The sequence below is a fragment of the Rhipicephalus sanguineus genome, chromosome 4, assembly GCF_013339695.2.
Source record: "Rhipicephalus sanguineus isolate Rsan-2018 chromosome 4, BIME_Rsan_1.4, whole genome shotgun sequence".
In the NCBI taxonomy this organism is placed as follows: domain Eukaryota; kingdom Metazoa; phylum Arthropoda; class Arachnida; order Ixodida; family Ixodidae; genus Rhipicephalus; species Rhipicephalus sanguineus.
Genome location: NC_051179.1, coordinates 65,081,342 through 65,096,501, shown reverse-complemented (window position 1 = coordinate 65,096,501; position 15,160 = coordinate 65,081,342). Strand labels below are relative to the sequence as shown.

Genomic DNA, 15,160 nt, shown 5'->3' with positions numbered 1-15,160 from the left:
CGTCGGTGGGCGGGGGGCGCCTGCACGTTGACGTCGCGGATCTGCCAGTTTACGTCGCAAGAGATATAGCATGCTTATCGGCCGATAGCCGGATGAGATGAGCTTCTTGCCACGGAGTGCCGCCACTTGCCCGCGCCGCACTCCTCTGTCTGCTAAATTTACACGGTAGCCGCACTCGTGCATGTGAATCACAGCGGGAGAGCGATCGCGTTTCATGACGTGCGCTGACGTAACTTCTTACCCCAGTGCCATTCCTCCCTGTCTAGCTTCCAGTGCGCTCGTTGGCACGAGAAAAGAGAGAAAGCGCTGAGAGCGTGCGCCAAACCCCCGTAACTCTGCTCATTCTTGACGGATTCGAGAAATTTTTGCGGCAATCGATTCGAGAGGCAGTAAACTCCGATATTGAGGTCATTAGATCATTACTTGGAAAAGTGGTTCATGACCCCTTTAAGCACTGTACTTGCAGTGTGGGGCACATTAAAGGGACACTAAAGATCAATGAAAAATTCGTGAACATAGGGTGTCGCTGAAGGCAATGTTTCGACAAGCGCACTTTTCTTCCTCAAGTATGCAACAGCTACAGCCTTGAAGAAAAGTCTGCTTGTCAAAAACGTCAACTCCAGCGACACCTCGTGTTCACGAATTTTTCATCTCTTCAAGCTTCCATCTTCCCCTGAATTTCTGCTTAATAAGAGAAGCGATTTTTCTTGTGTTACTAAATATAACAATTTTGCAGTACCGAAAGCACCACTCTTACAGCGAGAGGGCGCTTGGTAAGTGAGAAAACATGCAAAAAGATAATACAGGTGGCAACACCATCTTGAGCATGACGCCGTGACGTCATAGATTTTGACGGCATCTGCTAAAGCTTACATAAACGTTTATCAGTAAAAATTGCTTGCATTATGTGCTGAGGGACCCAACGTTTTCACATGGGAAGTTTCAAAAAGTTTGTTGAACCAATGTGGCCGAAATAAACGAAAACTCTTTGAAATTCGCGACGTCACACTGACATTCACATGATGAAATTTTCGCACAAAATTCAGAAATGAAACTTCGAAATCGATTTAATCTTTTAATAAGTATCCTATAATGGCAAAATTAATGGCACTGGAGTTCTGAAAGAACAATTGATTGCTCTAAACTGATGTTAATGTTTCACTTTGTCGTCCTTTTAAAGAGACACAAAAAGTGAGTAGTGATTTCTCTTTTGTTAGTAAATTATCCTTCCGCGATACTGGCCGTAACTGGCCAGTGGCTGCCACGTGCGGCCCTAACCATGGTAACCACAGCCAGATCTTTAGGTGAAAGAAGGGGTGGGGTCGGTTTAGATTTGTATGAAAATATGCCTTAGCGCAGAGCACTCTGTGGATCCAGTACCCCATTCCAGTACACTCTAGCGATGCCGCATCGTGGTTCCCACACCAACTCACCGCGATCTCATAGATTTTGACGGAATCTGCTAAGGCCTACAGAATTATTTATCTTTGAAAATTAGGGGTGTGCGAATATTCGAGTTTCAAATTCGAATCGAATAGTTCCTAATCGAATAATTCGATTTGACTTTCGAATAGCTAGTATTCGAAGTTTCGAATAATTCGGCAGGACGAATATCTAAAACGCGATAAAGGCCAATCAATGGTGCAACTTGGTTAGGGTAGGGTGGCAGAAACTAATGCTAACGTCGTCACAGTAGGCCTTTCGTTAAAGCTTTCACCGACATCCTGGTTCAAAAGTGAAAGTGAGCCCATGCTGATCTTAAACGAGATTATGTCATTTTCGCACGTAGAAAAACACGAGAAAACTGTCGAGCCCTTCACAACTTCGGTCCCTAAACGAAGGCACGGACTTCTTGCGTAGTTCGGTCGCTCATGCCGCAAGCGTAGTAAAATGTCCTGACTTTAGCCTGCGAAACCCTCGGTCATTGGACTTGCATGTAAAAGTTTGTTCACGCTGGGCAGTCGCCACTGCCGCACCGAACCACTCGTTCAGAAACTCCAATCGTTCCAGCACTCAGTTAAAACGCTGCTGTGAACGGGCGCCCGAAGATTTTTGGGTCCGGAGCATCCATGGCGATGAAGCACATTACCATTGTCAAATGAGCCGTATTGAGTGACCATGGGGGAAAAAACTAGCTACCGTACCCCCCTCTGTTAGCTGTTAGGAGGTTAGAAGTGGCGCTGCTGACTGGAATGGCGGATCTTCTATCAACATGTCTGCGCACCCATAAAAGCTGAAACAAAAGCCACTGTCGAACAAGTGCATAACAAAACTTTCGGCACAACGTAGCATCCCTGATTTTTCCTCTGTCTTGCCGTAACTGACGGTACACATTCCCTGTAAATATATTATTCGATATTCGATTCGATATTTGGTATTTTTGGCAACTATTCGGCACTATTCGATTCAAATTCGATTCGAGCTGAAATTTCACTATTCGCACACCCCTATAGAAAATTGTTTGCATTACGTTCTAAGGCAGCTTGAGGATATTTCACTTAGCAAGCATTAGAAAAATTTGTTCATCTAATGCGGCTAAGTTACGAAGAGTGAAGTCCATGACGTCATGCCGACACTGAGATGCTGACATTTGGGCTTGAAATTCAAAGAAAGAAATCTCGACTTTTGTTTTTTTCCGTATTGGTGAACCTTCTACCTTAATATTGCAACAGAGTTCTCAATTATCGGTATTAAACTGGCTTAGTGTTTTCTTCTGTGTCTATTTAACGAGCCCACTTCTCGTCTTGTCCACAGATCATCCAGCAGGAACTCTCGCGACTCATGTGGCACAAAGAAAGGGAAGACCGCGTCGAGAGAGCCATGTACAAGCGCATGTTCGGCGGAAGTGACAGCTGCGACACCAAGGAATCAAGCAAAGGCTCTCGCTTCGGCAAGGTATCTAATCCGGCACCATAGCTGAACAAGTGCTGCTTTATCCTTTTACTCTTTGAATGCACAAGTACGATAGTAAAAGGCCAGTGGTGTTTGTCCAGCCTAGGTTAGGCTGATTGACCATCGGTAGGAGGAATGGGTAGTGAAAAAGTTAGTTGTGTGCATGAAGGGTCCAGTACTTGGTAACAGAGCTTGGGTTCGGGATAATAGTTTGGCAGCTAGTAATTCTCAAAACCACCTTGTTTATACAGTTGAACCTCGTTGTAACAAACACTGATATAGCGAATTATCAGTTCAGGCGAACTAAGTACAAAACTTGGTTGGCCACGCTTCGTTTCAGAGACATTTATTCTTCTTATAAGGAAACTGAAAACGCGAGAGCCACCACGATATTGGCTGTAACAAAGACATGTTCACTTTGCGCGAAGCTCAAAACTCGAAAGATACATCATAAAAAGCATCAAGTGAATAATTCCTCCTATGTAGGAACCGTTCGTAACACGAAAGTGAAGCTTGCCTCCTTAGTAGTTGCAACTGTGTTCGATGTTAAGAAATACAGTTCATGCAGTGTGTGTTGCTATCGGGCCGGCATCTCAGCCTTCTATGTGGATTTACATCCGATTCCGTAGTGTCTATGGCAGCCTGGCAACTTGCGTCATGCTCAGATTCTTGAATGCGAGAGGCTCAGTTTCTAGTGTGCGCCTAGAATGCGTGAGAACGTTGCCCTCTGGAGCATACCTTGCCGGCCTGGTGTAGCCATGACAACCTCTGTCCACACGATGTTCACCGTTCGAAACTTTCCCGGGGCACCTACTGCAAATGCAGTTGCAAAGTACCCACTGCGCATCTCTAAGGCAATACACGCGCTGCACCTACGTAGCTGTAGACTTTGTTCATGCTGTGGGTATTGATGGTCTTGAATTATGGCTGAGCCTCTTTTGAAAGAGGTGGACCACACACTTGTTGAGCATCTGACATGGTGTAACACCTGGTGCAATTCTGCGCTTCTGCCACATGGTACTACATCTGTTAACGTGACTCCTTGGCCGATATGACGCCTCTGTAGGGTATTTTTCTGAAGATGTTCCAAGCAGTGGCATGGCCCTGTGATAGAATACTTGTCGGCCATAGAGAATTCCTCGGTTCGATTCGCAGTTTGGGTAGCTCTTTAAAGTTTCTTTCAGAATTCTTTCAGAGCTACCCGCGTGCCCTTCTACTGATGTCGCATCCATGACGGAAAGGATGTGCTTATATCGTTGGCTGACTCCGGTGTAAAACACTTTAGTGTTAATATATTTTGTTGTCCTATTGGTTCCTCTCTCACCAGTAACGTTGACAGGAGTGTCGTGGGAGGCAGTGAGATTAAGAAACCCTGAGTTCACGTTTATTGAGCTCTTCAAGCAACAGCACTCTGTCTACAAGGTGTCCCTTATAAACCAGTTGTCTTTTGCATCAATGTCTCTTATAAAGGGATTCAGTTGTATACAGATACACCAAAAAACAGCAGTTTCGTTTGGCTTGGTACATGTATGCCGCATGCTTATTTCAATTTATTTCCTTGGTCTTCCTTTGTGGTGGCAGGGAGACTGCGTTAGATTGAAGTCGTGGATAAACTTGCTTTCTTATAGTGTTAGCATTAAAAGTGGTTCTTGTTCTGTGGACATGAACTGAATATATATCAAGTTTCAATACTTTGTTACAAGAATTTCTTTGTACATTAGACTTCTGTTAGTCGTCACTGCATTGTCACTTTGATTTGGTGATGCTCTGATAATTTTGGGGCACAGGTTCTTGCAGCACAGAGTTTGGCATTCGAACTTCTGGTGCTATGTAAATTATTAATCATCGCAGCAGTGAGATAATAAGGTTATGTTGATTAGGGAAGCGTTAGCCCCTTTAGTTACTTGAGTAGGCCAGTGATAGCACTATCACTCTTTTTCGTGACAACCACGTGCTTGCTGACAGTCCATCACAATGTGCTATGACCTTTGTCAGGCAAATTTATTGCCTTTAGCCGCGCCACCTGACGCTTTCTACAAGTCTCAAGGACGAGCAAACATTTTAAAGAATGGCACCTAAGGCATTACTTTTAGTGGCTTTGAGCACTTCATTTGGCCTACCTGTGTTTCGTTTCCATGTAATGACGCCTTCTTTTGATAGCAGTGATGGTTCTTGCGTTTTGCTAATGCGCTTTTGCTTTCTGCTTTCTTGTTGCAAAAGCACTGTGCAGTTGGCAAAAACAGCGATGTTCGTGGCATGATTTTGTAGCACAATGCACTAAAGTGTGGAAAGAAAAGAAAAAGTATGGCGGATTAGTGAAAGGAGGACAAATGTGGGCTCCTGTTTGTCGTTCTTTTGCTAATCCTTCATATTTCTTCTCTTCTTTCCGCATTTTAGCGCGTTGTACTGTGAAATTTCACCGTGCACTGCGTGAGTTCATTGCAGTTTCCCTTGAAACTAATTGTTTGCATGTGCTGCAATATGCTCGAGTTTTGCTATTGTGCCAGCGTTTATGCACTTGTTGGTTGTGTTATGTTTGGTTTGCATGGGACAGAGATGATGCTGTGGCCACTTTACGTGTTGCCTGCACTTTTTGCAACATAATTTAGTACAGTCGAACCCGCATATATCAAACTCGCAAAAGAACGAAAATTAGTTCAATATATCGAATAATTCGATATACAACTTTTAATGGAATTGTTGTATTTTCGGTGCGAATTTCTGTGTGCAAGTTATAACGATAACGTGAGGAAGACGCCTTTACGGCTATACGCAGGGTTTCTTTTCTTTTTTAGATAGGGATGCAGGGTTATATGCAGGGGCGAGTTTTACGCGAGAAAATATGGAATCAACATAAATAGCACCTCGAAATTTTCATATGCAGCTGTGCGTACTCTACGGGCGCCGGAAGCGTCTCGTCTGCCTTGGACATAGAATTTTCTATACATTTACGTTGAGACATTGCCGTGTTCGAAAATAGTTTGATATAAAGGATAATTCGATTTACCTGAATTCGATATAGTCGGGTTCAGCTGTATTGCGAAATTGAGCTCTTTTGACCGCTTGTGTAAGCAGCTTTGGATAGACACAGGTTCTCCTTGGCCACTTCCTGACGCTGTGATCTTATTTATCACAGTAGCGACATAATTGGCAGTGTACTGTGCTCTGTAGCAATGCACAAATTTAAAGCCTCACAATAAATTGTACACCTTATGCAGAGTGCCTAAATCAGTCTGCTAATGATCCGAACACCCCAGGCTAGAGGCTCAATTGGCTTGTAAAAAAAATTGTGAGAACTATTTCAAGGTCACTTTAATGTACAAGGGTACTTGCAGATCTAACGAAGGTAGGCGGAAAGCTTCGTGTGCTTCCTAGGCTGTACAATATTATGCAGCCCTTAAAGAACTGTGGGTGGCTGTTCTGCTCGTGCAGATTCGTAACTGGACGTTGGTCGTGGGCAGTGCGGTGGTGGCAGCTGCGGCTGTTGGCGTTGCCGCCTATCGCCACCTGGGTGCCATATGACAGCTGCCTCCTTGGGGAACGCCCCGCACGTGAAAAGAGCAGCACACCCACCTTGACGCATGCGTCTCCTCTCCGTGCACTGCATGCAGTTGGACTGCGGTATTTTTGTGTGAGTGTGTCCAACGGCACCGGCATGACGATCAGGATGATGAGACCACTGGCCTCTTCTGCCTGCCGTCACGGCACAACTTGTGATGGCAACTGGTGCTTGTTGTCGGATTTATTCTTTTGAGTCTTCTTAGGTTTTTATTCTGTAGATTTCCCGCCTGTTGCTGTCTGGTCTTGAGGTCATGAATTTTTTTTTTACTGTTAAATGCTTTTGTCTTGTTTTGCACCATTGTTACTGCTTCACCATGCCTGAGGTCTGATGTACTGGTTGAGTTTTCTTATTTTTTTTTGTTTATGCAAGAGGTTAGCTCCTTCTTATTGAGGTAAATCCTAGTTAGTGCACCATTGTTCAAGCCCATAGTATTCGCATTAGTGAAACCTGTTTTTTCTCATATTTTTCTGCTTCTCAACCTGTTGTAACAGCAATACCCCGCCATTGTTATGTTGAGTGTGAAAGGTTGTTTAATAAAGTGTTGAAGAAGCACCTTTAAGCAACTTCGGCAGCTTTAGCTGTATTGCTTATGAACCACACACTGGCTGTCACATGACACCGTTATCGTCACGTGATTCCATCTGAAGTAGTGTTCCTGTAGATGCCCCCCCCCCCCCGCAGGGAGCAGAGTTGCACCTGTCTTTTTTTTGTGCAGCTCGCGCCGCTACTGGGAAAGTACTATAACATGGGAAAAAACGACATCAAATATTCCACTGTGCCATTCAGAAGCTAACTACAGATGCAACATCTGCATTCCACCGTGGGTATCTATATATCGCGCATGGAATTGTGGAGGCTGCAGTTCCACTCTGCTAGTTGCCGTGTGTAGCAGAGTGGTGGCGCCACCATACCAACGCACAAGGCAGACACGCACTCTTGCATCAGTGTGCTAAACTTGGCTCCTGCGCAAGGAAGGAGTGACACTACTGCATAGCTTTCGAGCAAACATGGTGGATCTATGTGCAACTGATCCCTGCAGGAGCATATACAGGGACACTAATCTCAATCACTATTGCAAGGGCTGTTCGCATCATGGGCCATCAGCGTAAATTCAAACGCGAACCAACTGGAAGCAACTAGGCTGTGTTATTCCATGTTCTGGTTCACCTGCTGCAATAACACACGCTTAATACAAGCTCTGCTGTGAGCATTTGGACCAATGCCCTGTTAAATAAGCTGGCCACAGAACAATTTGATGCAGTGCTCGATTGTGGTTAGAAAGGGTGAACGCTTCTGTTAGTCTTGTTCGTATTTGGAGTTGCAATGATCATACGTAATGCGTGTCGGTGTATAAGTTAAATTGTGAGTTGAGTGATCTCATATTTTTTTCTGCATCTGAAATACTGCTAGCTCTTGACAAGCTTACAGCTCTTTCTTCCCCGTTGAAGTGCCCAGATTTCCTATACACTCTGAGGTGGCCTTTCACGCACATTTCCTGTGCTTCTTACGTAAACTGCACTTTTTTATATCATTGTGAGTGAACATGTTGAGATGCCAAAGCATTTAGATCCCTAGCATTGCACGCCGTTCGATTGAAGTGAAGAGTTGTTTTGTGTGACCATTTGCGGTATCCACCACTTGGTGCATAGTTCGCCTACTCGTATGACAATTATTGTCAAATCTACTTTTGACTTGGTTACTGTACTGCAAGGAACTTGTTTTTTGTGCTTGGTTGGACTTCGAACACAGGAGTGCCTTCAGAGGCTTTAGTCTTGTAAAAGATTGTAATTAAGAGGCTGATTTTGTTCAAAGCTCGCGTGTAACTTCGGTACATTTATCACCGTGAATGTCGTTGCATGCAAGCCACAAAATTATTGTGAGCCTTTTTCTGTTCGCATTCGATGAGTTATTGCGAGCAATTGTGCTCACCTGCTGAGGCAGAATTGTCGATAATTGGTGGAGAGCTTATGCTAATGTTTGCTGAGGTTACTCAGTTAGTCCTGTCATTGTCAGCTTTGGGTAGTAAGCACGTACTTAAGAAAATGCTCTCCTCTAGTACTTGCGGTTTCAGCACTAACTATAGCTCCAACAAAGAAACCCTTGCAGGGTGCTCACAATTTTGCGGCAATTTGCCTGCAGCTTAGCTTATGAAACTGAAGGCAGTGTCTTCTTTTGCCCTTCTAAACCACATTCTGTACTCTGGTATGACAATTTAAGACTGAAAATATGGGCCAATCACGAAGGCACTGCAATATAACAGACCCTAGGTCATGTGACTTCAACTACATTTACTTGCGTACTATTAGAACTCATTAGCACTAGGCTAAATTATTGCCCAATATTGGCCAAATAGTGGCTAATATTTGCTATTGCTAGCTATCTACTGTTATAACACCTATATTTTTTTCATTCTATCTCGATCCAGTGATTCAGGTATCTACTTTTTTTTTTCTTTGCTTTCCTCGTGCTTTCCTGCAAGCACTGTAAGTTTTCTTGTCATTGTGCGATACAGCTAATTTCTTTTGTCTGTCACTGTGATGTCAATTTGGAACAATTTGTTATTACAAAGCATCTAAGAATGTATCTTTTGCACAAGTGCCTCTGTGTTTAAAACAAAGAAAGCTGTCATCGCTAAATGTTCAACATTAGGCTATCACCATACATTTATAAGCATTCCAACGGATGTTAGTGTGTATGTACATGAACGATCATGGTGTTGCTTTGTTATCCTCTCACTTCATTTTTTTTTGTGTGAAAAGGGGTTGAATGTGAAATCTTATTATAGTGTTAATATATGTACAGTGGCGTATTACCACACGTTGGACTTGGTGGAAAGGGCTCGAACAAAGCTCTTGCCCAGGCATCCTCTATGACTTGTTCATAAAGCTTCTTGTTCATAAAGTTTGTTTGCCAAAACTGTTCAAATAAAACGTTTCATTTCTGCATTGGCTGTGGTGGTGCTCTGCTGGGTCAAAGGTTGGGGGTTTGTTTCTGTCCATGGAGGCCGCATTACGATGTGAACAGAATGCAAAAACGCTTGTTTACCACGGGGTGCTGGACACATTTATAGAGCGGCATGTACAATGTGGATAAATTAATATCGAGTACCCTGCCACAGTGTTACCCTTCGCCAGATCTATCATTGTTCTGGCGCTCAAAACTACAAAACTAAAGCTTAAGATGTGTCAGCACCTATGAGGGATCACTGCTTTGACCACAGTTGATCGCTTAATTCAACTTTTCATCTGTTTATCTTTGTCTAAAAGTCAGAAAAATGTTTTACTCTACTCTCCTTGCCTTCCCTGACAAATGTCCTCATGGTGTAAGTATTCTAGAGCGATGGATACTTGCTTTGAGCAATTTCACTCGCAAGTCGGTCAAGAAGGTGCTGCAGTCTAAAACACCAAGGCCACTCTGCCCTGCGATGATGGATGACGGTCGAAGCTGTAAACATTGTGGTAAGACAAATTGTGGTCACTTTGGTATTAGGATGCTGAAGTGTTCACCACCTTGTGCGAGATGGCGGATGCACATGAACAGCAACTGGGGCGAGACCATCCGTAGCTCCGGAATCCGCCATTTTTCACAGTGCTATGGCACATGTGCCTGTTCTCTAGTGGTAAAGGTGCGAAACATTTTCGTATGGTCATGTACGACAGGTCTCAAGGCGCGCGCTTGCTTGTTCGTCTCGTCTGGATGTCGGATGCAGCAGGTAGGTACACATACGGCTTCTAGATGTCAGGTGCAGCAGGTAGGTGCGTATCATATCTGTGTAGTCAACAGCAATGGAACAAGGATGATCCCAGTCATTACCATAATCAGGCTTGAACAAAGCTCTTGCCCAGCTCTGTTTACAGCACGTGTAAAAATATTCGGAAGCAGTATGGGTGGCACGTGCACCAGAGCCGCATAACTCTACACGGATGAAAGGATCGTATCAGGACGTCGATGTGTGCAAAGACAGCTCGGTACATGTATACACATTTGCCATAATAAATGTAATGTTACGCAGTGCCCGTAAGTACATTACGTTTCAAAGGGATATGGCCGCAGCTATCATCATCATCGCCCTACATGTTCTGGCAGTGTGCCAGGAGGTGCTAGCGGTGATCACGTGGCCTCGCAGTGTGGCGAGAGTGAGGCTCGGTAGGAAGGGGAGGGCTGTGAGAGGCGAGGGCTTGTTCGAGAGGTGAGGCCAGAGGATGTCGAGGGGTGAACTTTCGGGAAACGCGCCTAGATGGGGTGACGGTGAGGCGCAGTGGAGTGTAAAATAGCGTGTCGGTGGCAGTGTTCAGGTGGTTCAGGAGTTTGCGCTTTCAAGATGGCGAACATTTCTCATTCTCCTTATGGAGAAGCCGCCCGACGTTGGGCGGCTTCTTCATAGGGAGTATGAGAAAACGTGAAAACGGGCATGTTGTCGCCGAAACAACCGCGACATTCGCGCAAGAGAGGCCCAAGCTAAGCGCCAACGTATGGAAGAGTTGAAAAACATAGAAGTACGATATAGATTGATGAATGACGGGCATACGCTTCGCTGTTTCGACAGTGTTCACGAAGAGCTGCTGGCTGAATTTTTTAGATGCGAAGCATCTTATGGCGGAGTTCAATCCGGTGGTGGAGTGCGGCGTGACCACCCCTACTGCGCATGCGCGAACCCTCTCCACACACCTCTCCCGCGTTCCCCATCTCCCACTTTCCCTTTCTCGCCTCTCCCACTTTCGCCCTACCCTTCTCCGCTTCCCCTCTCTCCTCCCCTTCACTACCCCTCTGAAACGCGCGCTCGACATGCCGAAACGCTGCTTCGCATCGCCTCATGGTCCCCTTTAGCGGAGATGGTGTGATTTTTTAAATGCGAAGCATTTCTTAGCGAACTTCTGCGACTTTGAGCGTATCTATCTATCTATCTATCTATCTATCTAGCCGCCTACGACTTTGTGCTCTCCTGGTCGCTTGGTTCATCGAATGTGCACCAAAATTGGCATGGCGTAACATGACTGTATGACGAACATAAATGACAAGTCATAACATGAAAATCATGACACGCATGTCATGTACAGCATGATTTACATGCTACGCTCATGGTGCGCTGGCGGCCGTTTTGCTAGTTTGATATACACCAAAATTGGTATCTTGCGACGTGACAGTGTGACGAACATAAATAACACGAGTTAACATGAAAATCATGACACGCATGTCATGCACAGCATGACTTACGTGCCACGCTCATGGTGCGCTGGCGGCCGTTTCGCTAGCTTTATATACACCAAATTGGTATCTTGCGACGTGACCGTGTAACGAACATAAATAACTCGAGATAACATGAAAATCATGACACGCATGTCATGTACATCATGAATTACGTGGCACGCTCATGGGGCGCTGGTGGCAGTTTCGCTCGCTTGATCTACCCCGAAATTGGTATTGCGCGGCGTGACTGTATGACGAACATAAAAACTTGAGTTAACATGAAAATCATGACACGCATGTCATGTACAGCATGACTTACGTGCCACGCTCATGGAGCGCTGGCGGCAGTTTCGCTAGCTTGATATACACCAAAATTGGTATCTTGTGACGTGACTGTATGACGAACATAAATGACACGAGTTAACATGAAAATCATGACACGCATGTCATGTACAGCATGACTTACGTGCCACGCCCATGGGGCGCTGGCGGCGGTTTCGCTAGATTTATATACACCAAAATTGGTATCTTGTGACGTGACTGTATGACGAACATAAAAACACGAGTTAACATGAGAATCATGACACGCATGTCATGTACATTATGACTTATGTGCCACGCTCATGGGGCACTGGCGGCGGTTTCGCTAGATTTATATACACCAAAATTGGTATCCTGTGACGTGACTGTGTGACGAACATAAAAACGCGAGTTAACATGAAAATCATGACACGCATGTCATGTACAGCATGACTTACGTGCCACGCTCATGGGGCGCTGGCGGCCGTTTCGCTAGCTTGATCTACCCCGAAATTGGTATTGCGCTACGTGACTATGTGACGAACATAATAACACGAGTTAACATGAAAATAGTGACACGCATGTCATGTACAGCATGACTTACGTGCCACGATCATGGCGCGCTGGCGGCCGTTTCGCTAGCTTGATCTACCCGGGAATTGGTGTTGCGCGACGTGACTGTGTGACGAACATAAAAACACAAGTTAACATGAAAATCATGACACGCATGTCATGTACAGCATGACTTACGTGCCACGCTCATGGGGTGCTGGCGGCCGTTTCGCTAGCTTTATATACACCAAAATTGGTATCTTGCGACGTGACCGTGTGAGGAACATAAATAACACGAGTTAACATGAAAGTCATTACACGTATGTCATGTACAGCATGACTTGCGTGCCACGCTCATGGGGCGCTGGCGGCCGTTTCTCTAGCTTGATCGACCCCGAAGTTGGTATTGCGTGACGTTACTGTGTGACGAACATAAATAATAGGAGTTAACATGAAAACCATGTCACGCATTTTCCTCAATGGCATACTAGACGATGTATGCAGCTCTTTGCTGGCTGCTTCGCATTACATCGATTCCCACAATGCGTGGGATCTGCCGGCTTTTTTTTCTTTCTCTTCACTCTCCTCACCTTTCCCATCTCCGCGTGGTGAGGGAGTTGGCTCCGCCGTCCGTCGCAGAGCGCCGCGATGGACGGCGTAGCGACCGCCACCACTAAGTCCGCGAGTTCGGCGAGCTGAGAGAGGTCCTTGTCGGTGGCTGAGGCGAGGACCATGCGCACGTTGGTAGGAAGTCGCTGCGGGAAAAGCTCGCGAAGCAGTCTGCTGTCAGCGTCGGTGGTGGCAGCGTTGGCCGTATGCAGTAGCTGTCTCATGTGGCGCAATAATTCACTGGGGGTCCGGTCGCCGAGCTTACAGGCGTGTAGCTGTTGCAGTCGCTGAGGCTGGCTGAGACGGCTGATGAGCAGGTGCTTGAGTGTTGTGTACGCGTTCTCTGCAGGTGAAGCGACCAGTATATCTGGTATTTCGCTCGCTGTTGTCGGTGGGAGGCTAGCGACCACGTGGTGATATTTTGTTAGGTCGGTATTAATGCGACGAGCGGCGAATTGGGACTCCGCCTGCAAGAACCAAAGCTTCGTATCCACTGTCCAAAATGGCGGGAGCTTGATGTAGAAGGCGGAAATGGCTAGTGCGCCAGTTGCGGTGTGCATGGCGTCGATCTGTTTAAATGACGGTAAGCCTCGTCCGGATCACCACTGTTGGGACGCGAGCACGCGCGTTAAAGAAAAGCAACCGGACGGTGTGAATCCCAACTACAGTGAAACCTCGGTGATACGATCACGGCTCATACGAATTTCGGGGTGATACTAATTTTTCTTTGGTCCCGGCCATGGCCCATTGGCCTGCAATGTAATGGAGTACGGTTGTTGCGAACAGATTTTCACCCCGCGACGTTTGATACGAACGTACGATACCGCGCATGTACGAAGAGGTGCTGTCCGCGCTGTCGCGGAAGACGCGCCAAGCACGTGCGGGCGCAGAAACGCAAGCGCGTGCATGCGCGCCGCGCCGGAATTCGTCAGAATCACGGTGTAAAAAAAAATACTTTTCTTACACAATGATCAGAATAAACATTCAGTGACGCGTCGTAGCCTCCGAGATTGTGTGCGCGAATCTTGGAGGCCCTAATGTACCTCCGTGTGTCTTCGCGTTTAGATTACAAGCCTTGTCATACAAGCGATGTCCTCGTGCATCAGACATCCTATGAAAGGCGGACGAGGACTGAAAGGAAGATCTCGCGAAAAACATCCGAAAAACATCCCCAACACCACCGCGATAAGACAATAATAACATATAGGACCGCAGCTCCGAAATTTTCTGGCCTTCATCTTACACGGACGCTTTTGAACCGGACTGTCCCGATTGTAGCGCGCGAAGCAGTTTAGATCACATGCTCTGGCGGTGTCCCTCCTTACGGGGCCCTCAACGCCGCACTGAAGAAGAGTGGTGCTCCGAGTTATAGGGAGCTCGAATCTACTACACCACCAAAGTGGTAAAGTGGGCATGTCGGTATTCCATGCTTAAGAAGGGTAGAAGCGCACTGAAGACGAGCACACAATGAAGACACACACACGCACACACATGGCGCTACATTCAACAGTTTATTTTGTGATCTCAACTCTACTTATAGGGCAAAACCATGAGCACATCTGCTGCGCAGAAGTAGCAGCAACATTACTGAGCATCAAAAACGGACACCAAGAGAATCAAATTCCTTTTTCGTCAGCGCGATAGAAGGCATACTAACACACCTTTCGCCCAACTTTTCAATCTCTCCTGCTTCAATTATCTCACGTGTAAGCTGATTTCTATTAAATGCGAAGCATTTCTTAGCGAACTTCTGCGACTTTGAGCGTATCTCTACCTATCTATCTATCTATCTAGCCGCCTACGACTTTGTGCTCTCCTGGTCGCTTGGTTCATCGAATGTGCACCAAAATTGGCATGGCGTAACATGACTGTATGACGAACATAAATGACAAGTCATAACATGAAAATCATGACACGCATGTCATGTACAGCATGATTTACATGCTACGCTCATGGTGCGCTGGCGGCCGTTTTGCTAGTTTGATATACACCAAAATTGGTATCTTGCGACGTGACAGTGTGACGAACATAAATAACACGAGTTAACATGAAAATCAT

The 15,160-nt window shown here is 45.8% G+C and overlaps 1 protein-coding gene across 2 annotated transcripts in view; it reads left to right on the top strand.

Moving 5' to 3' along the window:
- Positions 1-9,399, top strand: part of LOC119390145 (peptidyl-prolyl cis-trans isomerase FKBP8) — a 35,908-nt gene extending 26,509 nt beyond the window's left edge. For both annotated transcript variants that reach the window (XM_037657707.2, XM_037657706.2), the window contains exons 11-12: positions 2,755-2,895; positions 6,325-9,399. In XM_037657707.2, the coding sequence (XP_037513635.1) occupies positions 2,755-2,895; positions 6,325-6,414 (231 nt within the window). In that variant the 3' untranslated portion in view covers positions 6,415-9,399. The remainder of the gene's footprint in view (positions 1-2,754; positions 2,896-6,324) is intronic.
- Positions 9,400-15,160: the final 5,761 nt, after the last annotated feature.